Below are 16,527 nucleotides of genomic sequence, written 5' to 3'. Positions count from 1 at the left end.
CCCAACACAGTGCTAGATAGCTATTTCCCATTACAATCAGAGCAAGAGAGCTCAGTGATGCTAAATCACTGTGCTCAGTGATCGAAGCTCACCCAGCCCCCAGGCAGCTGTGGCAATCCCAGGGGAGTGCATAGGTGGCTACATACAATGTCAAAGCTGGCTATGACTCACTTTTGCAAATGTGAACTATCCTTAGGAGTATTCAGGCAATTTCTTTTTAAGTTTGGTTAAAGAGAATTTACTCAAATGTATGAAGAAGTAAGCAGAAAGGTAGTGCTGGAAACTAAGCCATGAAACCAAGAAGCGCCATTCTCAGTATGCAACATGTGGTAAAGAATTAACATATTTTCTTTAGAAATACTATTCATCACCTCCTGGGCAAGAAGGAAAACAGAAGAACATGGAGGCTCAAGGGAAATCAGTAGTTAAAATGAAAATCATTGCTTTTACCTTAAAAGCTCTGTTGAGCACCTCCTCTCCTCCTCTGCTTCCCAAAAGGTTAACGATCACTTGTTTTCCATACTGCTCTTTCAGAAGCATCATATGCCTACAGCAAAAGCAACCATAATAGGTACTAAACAAAACTAAGTTAAGTTGCCTACTGCCATTTTCAAAATACAAAGTAGAGATCACTGGTTGTTTCATCCAGCAGAAAGTTTTAGCCATACCATCTAGAGACATCTTTCTCTGTTTCCTTGCAATCAATTATTAAAGTAAAAATGGTGAAAGTACGCAATTAATAGATACAGTATTCTGTACTGAAATTAAAGAAAGAATTCTTAGAAAATAGGCCCCAAATCTTTTATGTCACTGTTAGCTTTGACATTGCCCTTCATGCTCCTGCCTCTTGGCTGTTAGCCTGGGAACTACACAGGAAAGACAAGAAGAGAGGAAAATGTATTACACTTCAACAGAAATTGTCTGGCGTCTTGCAGAGCTGAGACTACTAAGAGTCAGCAGCAGCAATGGAGCCTACAACTCCAGTGCCAAGGCCAGAGAGGTCCAAACACACGTCACAGGTGACAGGGTTCAAACATCTCTGAGCTACTGCAACATGGAGACATTCACTCTGAACTCAAATCAAGCAGGAAGACGACTAATCATAAGAACTGCTGCACTGGATCAGAACAAAGGTCCTTTTAGCCAAGTTGTCTGGCTCAGATTCTGCAGGAAAAGCACAAAATAGGACAAGTATAAAGTGGGCTGGATTTTTTGGTCTATGTCACTAAAATCTCAAAGACTGACATTTAGGGACTCTCAAGTTAAGAGCTTTTAGCCAGATGCCAAAACACCCATTCTCCCCTCAAAGTATCTTTTTCAAGTTGGAATGCGTGGTCTGCAGAAGCTGTGCTGGTTCATCAAGAAATAATTATATCCTAAAGCTGATTTCCATCATGTACAGACAACACTGTAGTAGTACTTAAGAGGAAGCTGGATAGAAATAGACAAGAAAAGCAAACTCACAAAAATGAGAAGTTATTACATGCTGCAAAATAGCGTGTAATGGCGAAGTGTGCAAAAACCAGCAAGCATACATCTTCTGGCATTACTCTTTAAATCCTTTAACCAGAAATACAGAAATCCTTTGACCAGAAATACACAGAAAACCATGGAAGGGAAGAAAGAAGCCACCAGCATTGCCTTCAGGAAACATAGCTAAATATATTTTCTGGTGCATTCCTGATTCTGCAGCCAGTTCTCTGTATGCCAGCTCATCCCATATACTTGCACCTTTCTGATACCAGCATCAAGATCCTACCTCTCTGCCAGTGTTGCTTCCTTACAACAAAACTATTCAAGCTCAAGTCACCTGTTTGAATACTGTAAGCAAAGCTCCCTGTGATTTCTCAGGGAGAGAGACAGAGGATGAAAAAATATCTAACAAGATTACCATGTTTCTCACACGGTTAAACCTAACAGGCCAAATTAACATCTTGGAAAAGCTGTAGCAGGTTGTTAAATTCCAGTGTATTTTTCCATATAAGCAGTCACTTATTCCTTGCCCATTTTCAAAGGAGTGTTAGCAGAGAGATCCCTAAGTTCATCTAACTTACTGACACAAGGGAAAGAAGGAATAGTGCAAGTTTATCCTTATATTCACCTTTCTTAGGAGAAAGCTATTCACCAGTTTTATTAGGGTCAGGACTAAAAGGTTGTTCCTTCCTGAAGTACTCTCAATTCCATGGGCGGTACATGAGGATGCTAAATAAGTTACTGTTTTCTTCTTACATGAAATATCTCTGTTGTGGAATGCAAACCTCTATGGATGGAGCTTCAGGGACACTGGCAGGGCAAGTTATCACAGCACCAGACGGCCATGAGACCAAGAGTCTCGAAGACCATTGAATTCAGTAGGATTTAAGAGCCTTAAAAGCTTGGAGAATGTAGGCCAAGAACCTCTGGAGCAGAAACTGCTATGGTGCACAGTCCCTTTAGATTCTAATCCCTGTTTGGGGTCTTCAGTATTGCAAAACTATTAACTGTCAATAATGTCCTGTGTGCCAACAGTTGTGGTAATAGAGGCCTTACACAAAATCAACATACAACCTGATCTGCCAAAACCAAACCAAAATAGAAATTAATCACTTGACCTGCACTTACAAGGTGAAAATTTCCCACAGACCAAATTCTTTATGTGCTTTTCAGGCACTGTTCCCATGGATATCATAGAAATACACCCTTAGAGGACAGCATTTCCTAGTCAGACATTCAAAGGAATCAAGCTAATGCATGTCTTTTTCTAGTTTCCAGCTGACAAACAGAGTCTTAATGGTTTAAAAATGTTTACAAGCCAGTCTTTGCATAAAATAGAAAACATCAGCATAATAGCATCATACAACGCTGGTCACAGAATAAGGCATTGCTGTTTCTGTGTAGGAGGAAAACAATGAAGAGAAGACCAAATCCAGAATGGAGTGAAAGCAGTGTTTACTCTTTAGCTACTTCTGTTACAGTGGTAAAGCACACATATTCTGTGTACTGTAAGTGTAAACTCACATCTGTTGGCTCACCAAGGTTTGCAGAAACACTTCTTCTACTTATCACTCAGTATTTCTAAACTTTTACAGAAATGAGCCAGAAAACCAAATTAATTCAATTACCGCTGAAAACAAGAAGGAAAAAAGCACCAAAAAAGTGACTAAATTAAGTAAACCAGTTTAATAATCTGCCACACCTGGGGGATTTGCCACATCATCTGAGAGATGTTCCACATCTCAAGATTTCCTAGGAAGACAAAGTTGTGGAACCTTGGATACATGCCAGGCTGCTGTGTTGATGCCAAAGTGGAATGAAGCTTACCTGTCAAAGGCAGGTGCATTGGCTTCCAGACCTCTGTTAAGCCTTAAATGGCGGGAACCAACCTAAAATGAAATATTAGAAGAACAAGAAATAGAAAAAACTTCTTAAAACTGCTAGAGTCCTAAGTCACTAGATGTCTCCCTTTTTCCTTCAGAGAAAAACATTTTTTTAACAGCACCAGACATTTCTAACAGACTCCAACCACCCCCACACATAATATCCTTAACACAAAAGCCCCAGCTTTTATTAGACAACATTTACAGTTACAAGTGAAAACACAATTACCATTAAGCAAAGGGATACCTACACATCTTTTCATGGCCAAACAAATGACATCTCTTTGCCAGCTTCCTCTTGCAAATAGCACACACTGCCTTACATGAGTATTCTGGGAGCCCAGCATTCTTACTGCCCTTGCCTTGGTAGAGACGGATGCATTTATGCCAGTTCCATGGGCTGTGTATTCTGACTTCTTTCAAAAGTATCAGAACAGTGTTTCAAAAATATGAAGGATGAAATTCTGTACCATCAAACTAATAGGTCTTTTGATATGTATGTCAACAACAGTAGCCTCAAGATCCTTTTGAACGGTAGCTACTGTTACAAAATTATTACAGAGTGCTTCTTTCCTCTCCAAAAGCTACACTCCTAAATATGTATAGAATCATGCATTGTTTCCTATACTTCATCATCTTTATTTGTTTTTCATGAGGTTGGTTTCTGCAATTCCTTCTAACATCAGTGCCAGTATATTCACACTCAAAGAGTAAGAGTACATCATCTAATCCAGATTAGGCAAAAAAAATCAGGCCTACTAAAAAAATCAAAAATTCTGTTTAACTAGAGATATTACCCACTAGCCAAATTACGTGAGGGAATGCTCAATGGCTCTGTAACATAAAGAAAAACAGTGCTGGATACAGCTACACCATGGGTGGGACATGCACAATCATATGGACAAACTTGCTTTATAAAAATATAGAATACTTGCACTGGATGGTGTTAAAAGACAAGAGGGATTCTTCAGTAATTTCCTTTTGTGCTAAATCCAGTGCCTCTGAATAGCACATAGGTTCTAGTTTAATGATCAAAAAAAGTATCATGTAACCTTTAAAGTATCTTTAAAAACCAGTTATGCAATGTGCTTTCTCTACTAACACACACAAATATATGTGCATACTCACTTCAGTTGCTTATCCCTCTGTTAAAAGAATGCAGAGTGTGTTAGGAAGATTCTTATTTGTATTTATTACAACTGTATATAAACTGCAAGTCACAGACCATATATTTGATGCAATAATCTTGTGATGAAATCCTACATCTTTGCCTCACAAAAGATCAGATTAGATCATTATCACCCTTTTGACTGAAATTCCAAAAACATGCCATTCCAACATTTTACTTTGTTTCAAGGTAGCATGCTCTTATAGAGCACTGGTATCCCTAGATATTCCAGTGGCATTGTGGAGGTCAGTATCATCAAGCCAACCAGGCATTTCAGAGGAATAAAACTGAAAATGTTATAAAGATATAGCTGTAAGCTTCAGTTTATAACATTAGGACACAGTCCCTCACAAACAGTTCCCCATAGAGGCATTCAAACATACAAAAATGTTAAACTTCAGTCACCTATAGCCATTTGTCTGGTATAGTTCTGTTTATCTAAACACACAAAATTTCCTACAAGGTGAAATGAAAGATCTCAGCACTTTCACAGAATGAACTTTGAAGATCATATTTAAAAAAATATTTTATGCTAATTCTAAATTATAAGTAGTAAGAGAGAGAAGTAAGGTAGACTTTCTGATTATTTGTTTACCTGAAGCCCCGTTTGCTGCTCCCAAAACAGTGGAACAGAACCTCTGATCTGCACAAAGGAAGAGACATCATCATCCAAGTAAATTGTCTGCAAAAACAAAATAAAGGAAAGTAGTTCTGCAGTTAGATCTATCAGCCTGTGGCCCCTTCATCAGGTGACAGTTAAAGACACTGAACTCCAAGGGTAAAAAAAGTAAACCATGTATCTCCCTGTATCCACTTACCGATCAGCCTCTTTTCCATAGTCTCACAGGCAGTGGAACAAAGCACAACGTATTTGCTTTCATGTCATCACAGCAAATTCAACTCACTTCTCGCCAGAAACAAGAAAAAACTTAAACCACCACCACATCTTTCACTCAAAATCAAGTCGGATGTGATCTACTGGTGGAGACACTCGGAAAGACTAGGCATATACTCTCCTGCTGTCCCTCTCACAAAACTCAACTGTGCAAAATGTCATTGCTCCTTGTGACTGATGATGGGTAACGTCAGGTGGGGGATAAGCTTATCTCCTGCTGTATTTACCATTTCTTATTTCACTGCGTGCTGTGCCTTGTCAGAGAATCCAAATAAAACTTGGTGAAACCAGCAGCTTTGCCACTCCCATCCTGAGGTACAGTGAGCAGCAATGTGACCTACTTCTTTTCCAGGGGGCTTAGAGCAAGAGGTTCCAAATTCTCCACTTCCTTTCCCAGCCAGACCTCAAACTCTCCCTTTATGTCTTAGGATCACTGTTAACAAGCTGATTTTGGGTCAAATCCATACGAAGAACAAACACTGATTTCCCCTTTTGCCTTCCCCCGTCCACAGCCCCCGGTCAAAGTGTTACATTATGTTAACTTAGCATAAAAGGTACTATCTTCAGATTGAATATGACCACAGAGCAACTGTGCAGAGCCCAGCTCACTCCTCTGGCCTATACTTAGCAGTGGAATCCTGGCTGCTCTCCACGGAGGATATGTGATACACATGATACGCATCTCCGTTATCTCATGCATGACAATGACAGCTCTGCAGCCCTGGGGAGGAATGGTATCCAGGTTATCCAGGTACTGCACTCACCACATCATATCATTTGGCACAGCTGCTGCCAGCTGGCTAGGAGCTCTGAAAATAGAATAGAACATGAAAATGGATTTCTCTACAGCGTTAAAGTGTTTTGCCTTTTTGGGTTTCCCACTAGATATGGCCAATGGCTGTCTCAGGGAAAGTGCCTGACCTTGGCCTCTTGTCTTCATAAGCATTATCAATGTACAGTTTTTAGAGCTACACATGTGAAAAAAAAAGAAGAGGTATTTAGATACAATTGGTGACAAAACATTTATCTAATATTTGCCATATTTTTGCAGAGCACTTGAAACTGTCTCCATTTCACTAAGATGATTTAAGTGATTTCATCATGGACACAATATCAGTGCTAGAAGGATAGCCAGCCCAGACGTACTGCAAAACTATGTTTCCATCTTTTTAACCTCTTGCCAAAGCATTAAGAACCCTTTTCTCTGAGGTGTTGCTCAGAGAAGCTTTCTTGCAAGGCCTGTGTCACAGTTTGAGCAACGTGGCTCTAAAACACGCTCTCCCAGTAAAGTTTTCTGAACATTATTGGCACCTGAGCACAGGAGCTAATTTCCATGGCAACACACTGGTGTGCCTTTTCTTTGTACATTTGTGCTCAGAAGAGATCATTCCTTCTGCAGCTGGACTAGGAGAGGAATAAGCAGCCCCACCTTCTTCCTCTTTATCACATTCTCCCTGAGATAGGTCGTGCTAAGATGAGTCAGAGACTTCTACACACTGAATCATCTTTTCACTCACAGCCATGGACCCACAGAAGCTCACTCCAAGGTAAAGCAAATTAATAGCACTACTACAGTTTCAGCATTATCCTGACTAATACTAAATGAATATCAGAACCTGAATCTACGCAAAAAAAGATTCAGGACTGGCCTACTTAAAATTTTGACAACAATCATCATCTCAGCAATTACTGAGTAGAAATGAAACCCCTAACGATGACAAATACAGACAAAGCTTTACCCGAAGTACAAGATGGCCATTTAAACAGCTTGCTACAGAGGACCAATTTTCTTACCAGTATTCTGGGAAATCCCTGTTTCTACACCTAACTGCAAAACTGACAACTCAAGTATTTCTTTGACCAGCTCTTTTAGATATCCAGCTGCAAATCTCTAGACCCACTGATAAACAGACAGTAATTCTAATTCAGTACCTGCAGTTTAACATCCTTCTGAGTTACAGTTTAAATTGAAAGTATTTCCTCAGTTACACACCATGAATATATAAGCTAACTTCTTCCTGCCAAATACAGAAGAAAAATACTGACCAAACATTTATTTCTGCAGTAACAGATGCTCTATTTCCACTTATGAGTGAGTTAACAGATGTTTGTTACCAGTGCCACTCATATTTTCTGTTCAATGGTTTTGACCCATTACCTCTTCTGTTTTCTGCTCTATTAAGCTGTCCATTTAGAGAACTGAACAACAACCAAAATATTCAAACTACTTGATCATTCCTGTAACCTAAACAGGATGCCTAAACCTTGACGTGATGGGCTGGGGGATCCTCTGTGAAGCTGAAGTCTAACACAGGATTATTTTACGATGGCAGAGCATTTTAAAGAAATTGACTTTTTTATGTATGTTGCCATGTAGCTTTTAGAAATTAGATGAGGTTTTTGAACTGGGAGCACAGCCTCTCTAACAGTCATTCACAAGAAAGTACTTTTTTTTTTCCTATTCACTTACAGGGCTCATCATTCTCTTCTCTGCAGCGATTCTCTGGTCTTTCACAATCCTTTCACCTCATTCTCATGACCCAGATGAATCCAAAATTATTTTCTTCCAAGCTGCCAGTGAGTTGGAAAAAGACTTAATATTTTTTTTAATGAGTGGGAGACTCATTAAAATTACTTTTCTGCCAGTCATTCCTTCCTAAACAGACTCTAACCATTTCATTAAGCATTATAACTGCAAATCTTCCCTCAATTTCAGTAATACCCACTATCCTTCATTCACCACTCCAAGGAACATGACCCTTGATCCTGACACTGCCTTTTAGTGTACACATCTCTTGATCTTACAATATTAGTGGCAACAGACTTCCTACCAGCAGACTTGTTAAGAAAGCAGGTTTAAAGATTAAGACAACTTTCCAGATCAGGAATGGACATAATCTTAGCAGTCACATACACTGTAAGAAACCCTATTTACTAAATCTTAAAAAAGCCTGATAATACATTTAGATTGAAATTACACTCATAAAGAAACTATCCCAACTTTGTTGCTTATGCATGGACAAGTACAGTTTCTTTTCTCATATTCTTCACAGCCTTGATCAGTTTTTGTGCACAACATCATGTTTTCTACAAGCACATATCTGTCCCACTTTTTTGTTGTTCTAGTTTTGACTTTATTACCCTGTCCTCTAACAGAGCCATTTCCCTTATTCTAGACAAAAGATGAATAGGTCTTTAAGACAAGAACTTAAAGAAAAGTTAAATGCCTTATGTCCAGAATTTTCCTGTACTCTGTTTTCCTTTTCTCATGGATAAGAAGATCATACTGGTTTTTCTCTAGAAGTTCAACAACAAGCAGTTACTTTTTGGACAACACTTGGTCATTAGGATTCATACATCCTGCTAAATCTCTGTCTTTGTGGAGTCTTATCTCTTCTTAGATCCAAAATGACAGCAAGTTGGTGCCTATGTATCCCAGGGAGAATATTAATTCCAATCAAATCCTCAAAACATTTGAGGATTACTTCATTAACCTCAAGGGCTCTGGCCCATACTACAATCCAATGCAGACAGCTGCATGAACTTTCAGACCAGGTTCCCATCAGACAGCATTGCAGCAACCCATGTGGAAGACCTATTTGCCTTAACATTAGATTACTTGGCCTCTGACCTCTGGTGTTAGAATTTGCCGTGTTTTTCTTTCAGCTTCTGTGGTCTTAGACTCTCTTTGCAGCCTCTTCCTCCAGCTTAGGATCAAGGGTGATAGTGCTGACAGTTCAAAGGGACATTTTTCAATCTTTCTCTTCTGTTGCATAGGGCCAGACCTTGCCCCTGCGATCCAAGGATCTTTCCTGATAAAGAAACTTCATGCACAGGTACTGCTAGAAAGCTTCTGGGCAAGAAGCAAACACCTGTGTCAACCCACTGGTGCTCTAATCTGAGCATGCTGTGCCCATTTATTGCTTGGAATAATTTATTCACTAATCTCCATCACCCAGCTTCATTAGAAATAATAATCATCCAGTCACAACTCCAAACAGCAAAATTCACTACAGACTCAAGGGGTGCACAAAGACACAGTCCCTGATGAAATGGATACTCAGATGGCTTATTGGGGGATGCCCAGCTCTGCCACACAAAGAGTGTGGACAGCAGATGGCCTAAACACACCTCTCTGTGAGTGCCTTTAGCTCAAACCATGGGACCCAAGGATATATTTGCCAAAATAATCCTTTTTGCCTTGCCTGGAGTCATACTAAAACTTGATCCAGAAAATAAATCAACCACATGATTGCATCCATTCTTCTCCTTGAGAGCTATCCAACACAGTCTAGAAGGTATTGTGAAATAGGGATCACTTTCCTTAATCCATGTCTGACAATTTTTTCTGAAATTGGAAGAAAGGGAAGGTTAATTCAAATTCATGGTATTTCCTTTTAATGCTTTCTAAAGGTTTCAATTTTCTTTACTGAACAATTCCATGAAGGTGAAAAAACTGAAACAATTTATTTGTCTTTGGTTAATTAGAATTGTTCCTTGTAATCCACATACTAAGATTTTAGCATAACTCTTTGGAGGATAACTGGGAGAAGAGCTGAAATGTAAACAGTAACAGGCACACAGACTAAATGAAGAAAGCATTTCTAGTTCCTCAAAGCTATCAGAAGAAAAGAATTACAAAAATGCAACACAGTCTCAACTTCAAAGGATTACTAGGGGAGGAAAAAAAGGTGAAGGGAAACATTTAAACTACAACTGAGAAACAGACTGATTTCGAAGCTGCTTGAGAATTAACTGCAATACTGCAAGTGCTGCAAGTAGAAAGGTCTACCATCCCATTACAAAATATTTGTCAGCAAATCTGAAAGTACACATTGAAGGGATTGCCTTATTTTCTCTTCATTTTCTTTGTCCTTAAGTGTTTCCTACAATATTTTCTTTCTTCATAAAGACAAAAGCCAAATTATCAAAAGCTTAAAGATATACTATAAGTTGTTATTCTTTTCTTTAAAGAAAAAGTGAAGGTATTTTACTTTTCCCCCCTTCTTCTGACTCACAGCAGTTAAGTGAGCCCACAAAAAAATGACTCATTGCAGAGCTGAAATGCCACAAGGCTAACTCAGTGGGAGACAAAAGCATACCATCTATGCATAAAAGAGCTGCCTGGAGATAAGATTAATTGTTTCTCCCTCTTCTAAAATAGAAAAATGTTAGAAGCAATTCCTACAAAGAGGGGAAAAGTCCTGGGTTTTTAGAATCCTAGGGTGCTATTTATCCATGAAAGCACATAGCCAACATGCTGTTATACTGTACAGGCTCCAGCAAATGGAAACAAAATGTTATTCAGCCAAGATATTACCTCACAGGAGATTAGTCAGTCGTTTACTATGAAAGTAGGAGAGAGTTTATTCTTGGACTCTTCCTTCCTAACGGCAAGGGGATGCCAGCTTGAACTGGATCTCAGGCATCCTAGTGGTTAGCCCAACTTTGCTTTCTTAGGACATGCAGCTTGGTAAAACTAGTTTTTAGCACCATTAGTAACAGCAGCCTTCTTTTCTTTGGTTTTTGAAACCAAACAAAAACACACAACCCTTTAAAACTGCAAACTCTTGTTATAATTTTGAACCTGCTCAAGCCTTTCACCCTAAAGCCATTTTCAACTGGATAAGCACCTTTGCTTATCCAGTTGAAAAAAACACTCAAAAGCCTTCAATTTTCCCACTTCAGCATATGGCTGAATGGGAACAAAGCACAGCAATTCCCACGAACAGCCTGACCCAGACCCAGCTAAGGGAAGCATAAGCAATCAAGTACTGTTTTGCCACTCACCAGGAGCCAATCCTCAGGTTTTCTGCTGAAATGCAAAGGCCACCTTATTTTTCATGCTAATAATTTGTAACACGATGTACTCCAGAAATATAACAAAATAAAATGAGTTACTTCTGACCCACCTAGTGAGCAGGATAGCAGAAGTATTTCCCATAATAAGTCAACTGCTAATTTTAGTGACACAAATGTGAGACTCACTGAAAAAAAGCTGAGAACCCTTTCCAACACTTTCTTTCCCCTGCATTTCAGTAAGAGAACATTCTCCAAATCCTGAGTAAAAAAACAGGATTAGTCCTTTGCACTAATATTCGTAAGAAGATACTCAACTAAAATAACAGAATGTACCAGGTATCACCTAAAATGGCAGATCTCCCTTCTTCTGTCCCCAGGTTCCAAAGGAAAATTCCACTTTCCAGTAAGCAGACATAGCTGTATCTCCCAATGCACTGACAGACTTTCTAGAAAGGTGTAGATGTTCCAAGACTTCACTTGCAACTGGTTTGGAGCAGTGGCACACAAGAGAATTATTAGTAGAGAATTTGGAGGCTGACATTAGAGACCCAAGCACTTCAGGGGAAGAATTTCACATTCAACAAGCAGAATTTGTGGGAGCCTGAACACTAAGTGGCAAGCTGTCAGCCTACCTGAAAATGCAGGAAAACCAGGACAAGGGGGGACATGAGCAATAAGCCACTCACATCCCCAGAGAGAACTCTGACCATTGGACAGAAAGTCACACGTTTAACATTGGCCATACTTTGAGCACCTCTTAGGAATCAAACCTCACCAGCAGGCTGGGGAATACCAGTCTGCAACTCCTCCAGGCATCCTCCTGAGGATGAAAGCACTGTCAAATCTAAGCTAGCTCTACACATATCTTCAGGCAGAACTAGGTGTAAAGGTCAAAGCTGTATTACGAAGACAACATCTTAGAGGAAATGTGGAAAGTACCCAAACATGGCTGGATTTTGGACAAACAGTTGCCTGAAGGCATGCCTGGCTCATGCAGTGGAATAACAGGAAGGAGCTCACTGGGTGAGAGCTGCTACATTCACACATTGCTGTGAGGAAATACTAGTGCTGTCAGCCCACAAAAGTGTGGGCACCTTTGAGAGGGGGTGCCTTCCTCAGCCTTCAGGCACAGGCTTCCAATGACACAGCTCAAGGATCTCCATGCTGTCCTCACTGATTCATGCTCCCCTTATGAGCATCACATAAGCAATCTACTTTCATTGTACATGCACCTACATATATAGACACATACATACACAATCTAAGCCACATATGCAGCTCTGTAGATATGCCCAGAAGATGCTGAAAACAACCAAATTCTAGGAGCAAATCCCTGTTCTTTGTTGAAAACTACCAACCATTTGTCTATTCTGTTTATGCAGTGATCCATTTCTGTATGATGGTTCTGACTGCTAGTCAGTTCAAAAAGGAAAAGGTGATTTTACTTGAGTAAGAAAGCACTCACTTCAGCTGGCACAGAAGATTTCAGATTCTCCATGGTTCAGTGCTTTTTACCGACTTTCAAGGCAGTAAGCTAAACCATGTGCAATAAAACCAAGTGATTCAGTTGTTTTGTTTGGCTGTGCCAATCAAGGGAGCCTGCTGAATGCATTTCACACACATAATTTGTCTCAGCATTAGCTGGAGGCTTTTACCACATATGTATAAAAACTGCCATACCACCTCACATTGGAGAGAATCCCCCACAAACCAATGGGGAATATAAAAGCAGTCTCCTCCAAAATTAGTTGAACTGGAATTTAGCTGACTCTGAGAAGATGTTGTTTTTTCAACACTTTTTTTACTAGAGAAAGATAATTTGATAGTGAACTTTACTAGTCAAAGATGAGGTCCCAGCACCTTTACTAGACACCTTCCTGAATGGTTTAAAAACCCTTGTCTACATTTCACTACAGTATCAAATGGCCAGACTTTCACACTCAGGAAAAAAATGAAAAGTGAAAACCGTGTGAATGGAAAAGCCAGAAACAAAGAGCAGATTGCAAAGAAATGCTTAACGGACAAGAACAAACAGATCTGCCATGCAATAACATTTTAAATATTCTTGAAAAAAATCTTGCTGAGTTCCTTTAATTCTCGTTGAAAATTCTGCCCCAATTAAACACGAGTGGACTAAATGATGCAAAGCCATTGGATACATGCACTTACCTGTTCTGTCTCAACAAAGTTAGACACATGTCCATCATCATTGACCCCTCGGACGTGGAAGCGGACGCCAGCTCGCTCGCAGCTGATGCGAGAGATGAGGCAGGCTTTTGCTTTCTTGTGGGAAGCATAAACAGTGCGAATGTCCACGACCCCACAGACCACTTTCAGCAGCCAGTCGGAGCAGTTCACCTGGTAGTGTTTGAAGGGCACATGCAATAGCTGGTTCCTGAAAGGTTCAACAACATACACACATTACTGAATAAAACAAACAGATGGGCATGGGTGCCACCTGACAACAAACACTAATTTAATCAATTAATGTTTTATGACCCCTTTTCTGCTGTACCTTATCTCTACCCAAACCCAGGAAGTTTGGGTAGAAATATTCAGGAAGAAACCCTTGTGAACTACTACAGTGAACTGAATATGGCAAATTTTAACCACATAGCTACCGCCAAGGTGCTCTCTTTATATCTTGTACCTGTCTTATAAATTCAGATGCAAATGTCACCTCTTTCAGCTCCAGAAATTTATATTTAGTAATCTTTTCACAAATTATAATGATGTCAAGCTAATTACCTTTTTTGGAAGAGTACTGCCTGGACCTTAGCATTCACTACATGATGAAGAACTGGTTCAAAATCCACCAGGATTTTCAGAAAAAAAATTCCAAGCAGAAACTGGATCTGTAAGTCACTGGAGATATTGCAAAAAGTACTACTAAAATGAAGAGGAACATCTGTTCTAACCTTCAAGATCAACAACTCAAGAAACCTATCATGTCTAGTTAACAATTATGCTAGTCTCCTCTACTATGATGTTTTTCTTTACTTCACGTTTCAAAATGTGCCTTTAGTCACATAGAATGGCCAGGAAAATATCTTTTATGACCATGCATTGCTCAATAGAGGATCTGTAAAAGAGAGTGAAACCCTTGAATAATTGTTCTTTCAGAGTACAGCATTTACCAAAAAAGGTGCAAGGCATTGTTACATTTTTAATCTAAATATGTAATGGAAAAAGCAGCTCTTTTTTTTAGGTCTATTTAGCTCTTTTTAAGCTCAGTTTTTGCTATCTGTTCCACCTCTTTCTCCCAGTTCTACTCGCATAGGAAGTCCTCACTCAGGCAAATGCCAGTAGAATTTTTTGTTGTTGTTGCAGTTCATTAAACAGGCAGTTTGTGTTGCTTATAACTAAGGTCATCTTACACTTTTCATTCTATAACTATTTATCTCATTGTTTACTTTCCTCAAGCATCTATTTTTTGTCTGAAATTTCCCATCTAAATACCTCAAGATAAAAATTTTTGGAGCATCTTTTTGCCCTAAATGTGATGTTGTCACCACTTTTCCCTGTTCTACAACGTACTGGAGAATACAAACTCTTCAAAATTTACTTCTAGATTAGGCAGAAGCAGCAAATATCTTTCAAGAAGAAGAGTGCCAAAAGACAGTAGAGGGAAAAAGAGTTGTTTTAAATGTTCTTTATTATGGGATATTGACATCTTAGCAGTCTCATCATTGGAGTACAACTAATTTCTGCCATTTGTCTGACTTGACAATGCTTGGTGAGCTTTTGGAGAGGGATGCCTCATTAGCACAGTTGAAAACAAGTATATATTATCTATCTTTCTTCAGTTTTAAAGTCAACCCACTAGATCTCATCAGTCAAAATCACATCATAGCTGGAAAGATTATTTAGCCTAACTGAACTGCTCTCTCATGTTAATTTATGACCCATTATGAACTTTTTTGCTTATTTAATATTCACCTACTTTGGGCCACAAGCCTCAATGCACATTCTAGCAGTACATTCACATTTAACCCTGCCAGTTATTTTCCACCTACATCAAACCCTCATTTATTTCCAGAACAGCTATGCCTGCTGTGTGACTTTTTGTTTAAAAAGAAGGAGGCGGGGGTGGGGAAGGGTATAGAAATGCAAGTATTATGCCAAAACTTGCAAAGCAAACAAACTGAATTACATCCACCCAGCATTGTGTTTTCTCCTTTCCCCTCAACCAATACTTACCACAATACGAGATAATTTTTTGTTGCTTTATAAGCACAAGAAAGTAAAAAGCACAGAGCAGTGTATGGTGGGAGTTTTCTTTTGTGCAACTTATGTTTGCACTGAGCTGTAAACATATTAATATTGATGTTTTCAACATAAAAACTAGTGCACATTACTGAAACAATAAATTACAGACTTTAAACATATACTTTTAAACAATAACAGATACTTCAGTGCAAACGATGGGATTTAGGAACAGTTCAAGCACAGGTTTCCATTAGATAACTTTAAAGAAAATTATTAAAAAGGACTGCAGGGGAAACTATTCATGACACACAGACAGACGTTTCTGTAGTATGAGCAATATATATCTTGTATTTCCCCCTCTGAAGCCTGAAATGTCATTTTATAATTGCACTTCACTATCAGATTAATTTTAATTAAACACAAATTACCATGAATTCATTAAAGCCACCTGCGCTGTAAAAGGACATGTCAATGAAATGAGAGGAGATGGACTTGAAATGCAAATGTTCATTTCCCTCTGAGAATGTCTGACCAATGAGACACAGGTGGGGACAACAGAAGACCAGGGTATAACATGCAGTACTAACCAGAAGAACGAGTTACCAGATTCATAGCTGTTATCACCCTGCTTCTGAGCCCGCACAGTCAGGTCAAAGTTTGAGCCTGCATTAGGCCAGGAGAAATAGAACATCCCAGAGTTCAGTATTTTCTTCAAGGCAGTAACGCGCTCGTCTTCCTTGGTTTCTTCCTGGAGAGGACAGAAATCTGTTGCAGTAATTTTGTAAACTTCAGCATCCAGGATTTTGCCCACCGACGTACAGCCTGTCACCAGGACCAGAAAGTGCAGCCGAGTGTTACCTAGAAAGTGACAGACAGTTACAAAACGGTTATTTCCATCCAGGTGGACTCGGCTACTCATCAGTCCTGTCACATGCAATGCCGACAGGGCTCCAGCAGAGGCCAGCGTCTTTGCTTCACAAAAGAACAAACAGGAAAAACAGGCATGCAGGCCACGTTCTTCACATTTCTGAATTCCTCTTAACTGCAGATAAGTGGCTGCAATTGCACAATATTCCATAACACTTATCCATCGACAT

General features: G+C 39.4%; 1 protein-coding gene across 4 annotated transcripts in view; it reads right to left on the bottom strand.

Annotated features, from left to right (window-relative positions):
• SYNJ2 (synaptojanin 2) overlaps positions 1–16,527 on the bottom strand; it is a 65,445-nt gene that overhangs the window by 31,167 nt on the left and 17,751 nt on the right. For 2 of the 4 annotated variants that reach the window (XM_041470039.1, XM_041470038.1), the window contains exons 3-7: positions 16,018–16,288; positions 13,391–13,616; positions 5,120–5,206; positions 3,301–3,362; positions 451–547 (exon numbers count right to left, since the gene is read on the bottom strand). In XM_041470039.1, coding sequence (XP_041325973.1) covers positions 451–547; positions 3,301–3,362; positions 5,120–5,206; positions 13,391–13,616; positions 16,018–16,288 — 743 coding nt within the window. Of the gene's footprint in view, positions 1–450; positions 548–3,300; positions 3,363–5,119; positions 5,207–5,342; positions 5,549–13,390; positions 13,617–16,017; positions 16,289–16,527 lie in introns of those variants that run through there. The other 2 variants (XM_041470040.1, XM_041470041.1) reach the window with 2 other exon arrangements.

Source organism: Pyrgilauda ruficollis, unplaced genomic scaffold (genome assembly GCF_017590135.1).
Source record: "Pyrgilauda ruficollis isolate IOZ18807 unplaced genomic scaffold, ASM1759013v1 scaffold24, whole genome shotgun sequence".
Lineage (NCBI taxonomy): Eukaryota > Metazoa > Chordata > Aves > Passeriformes > Passeridae > Pyrgilauda > Pyrgilauda ruficollis.
Note: the sequence above shows the minus strand (reverse complement) of the source record. Positions and strands in the feature narration are given on the sequence as shown.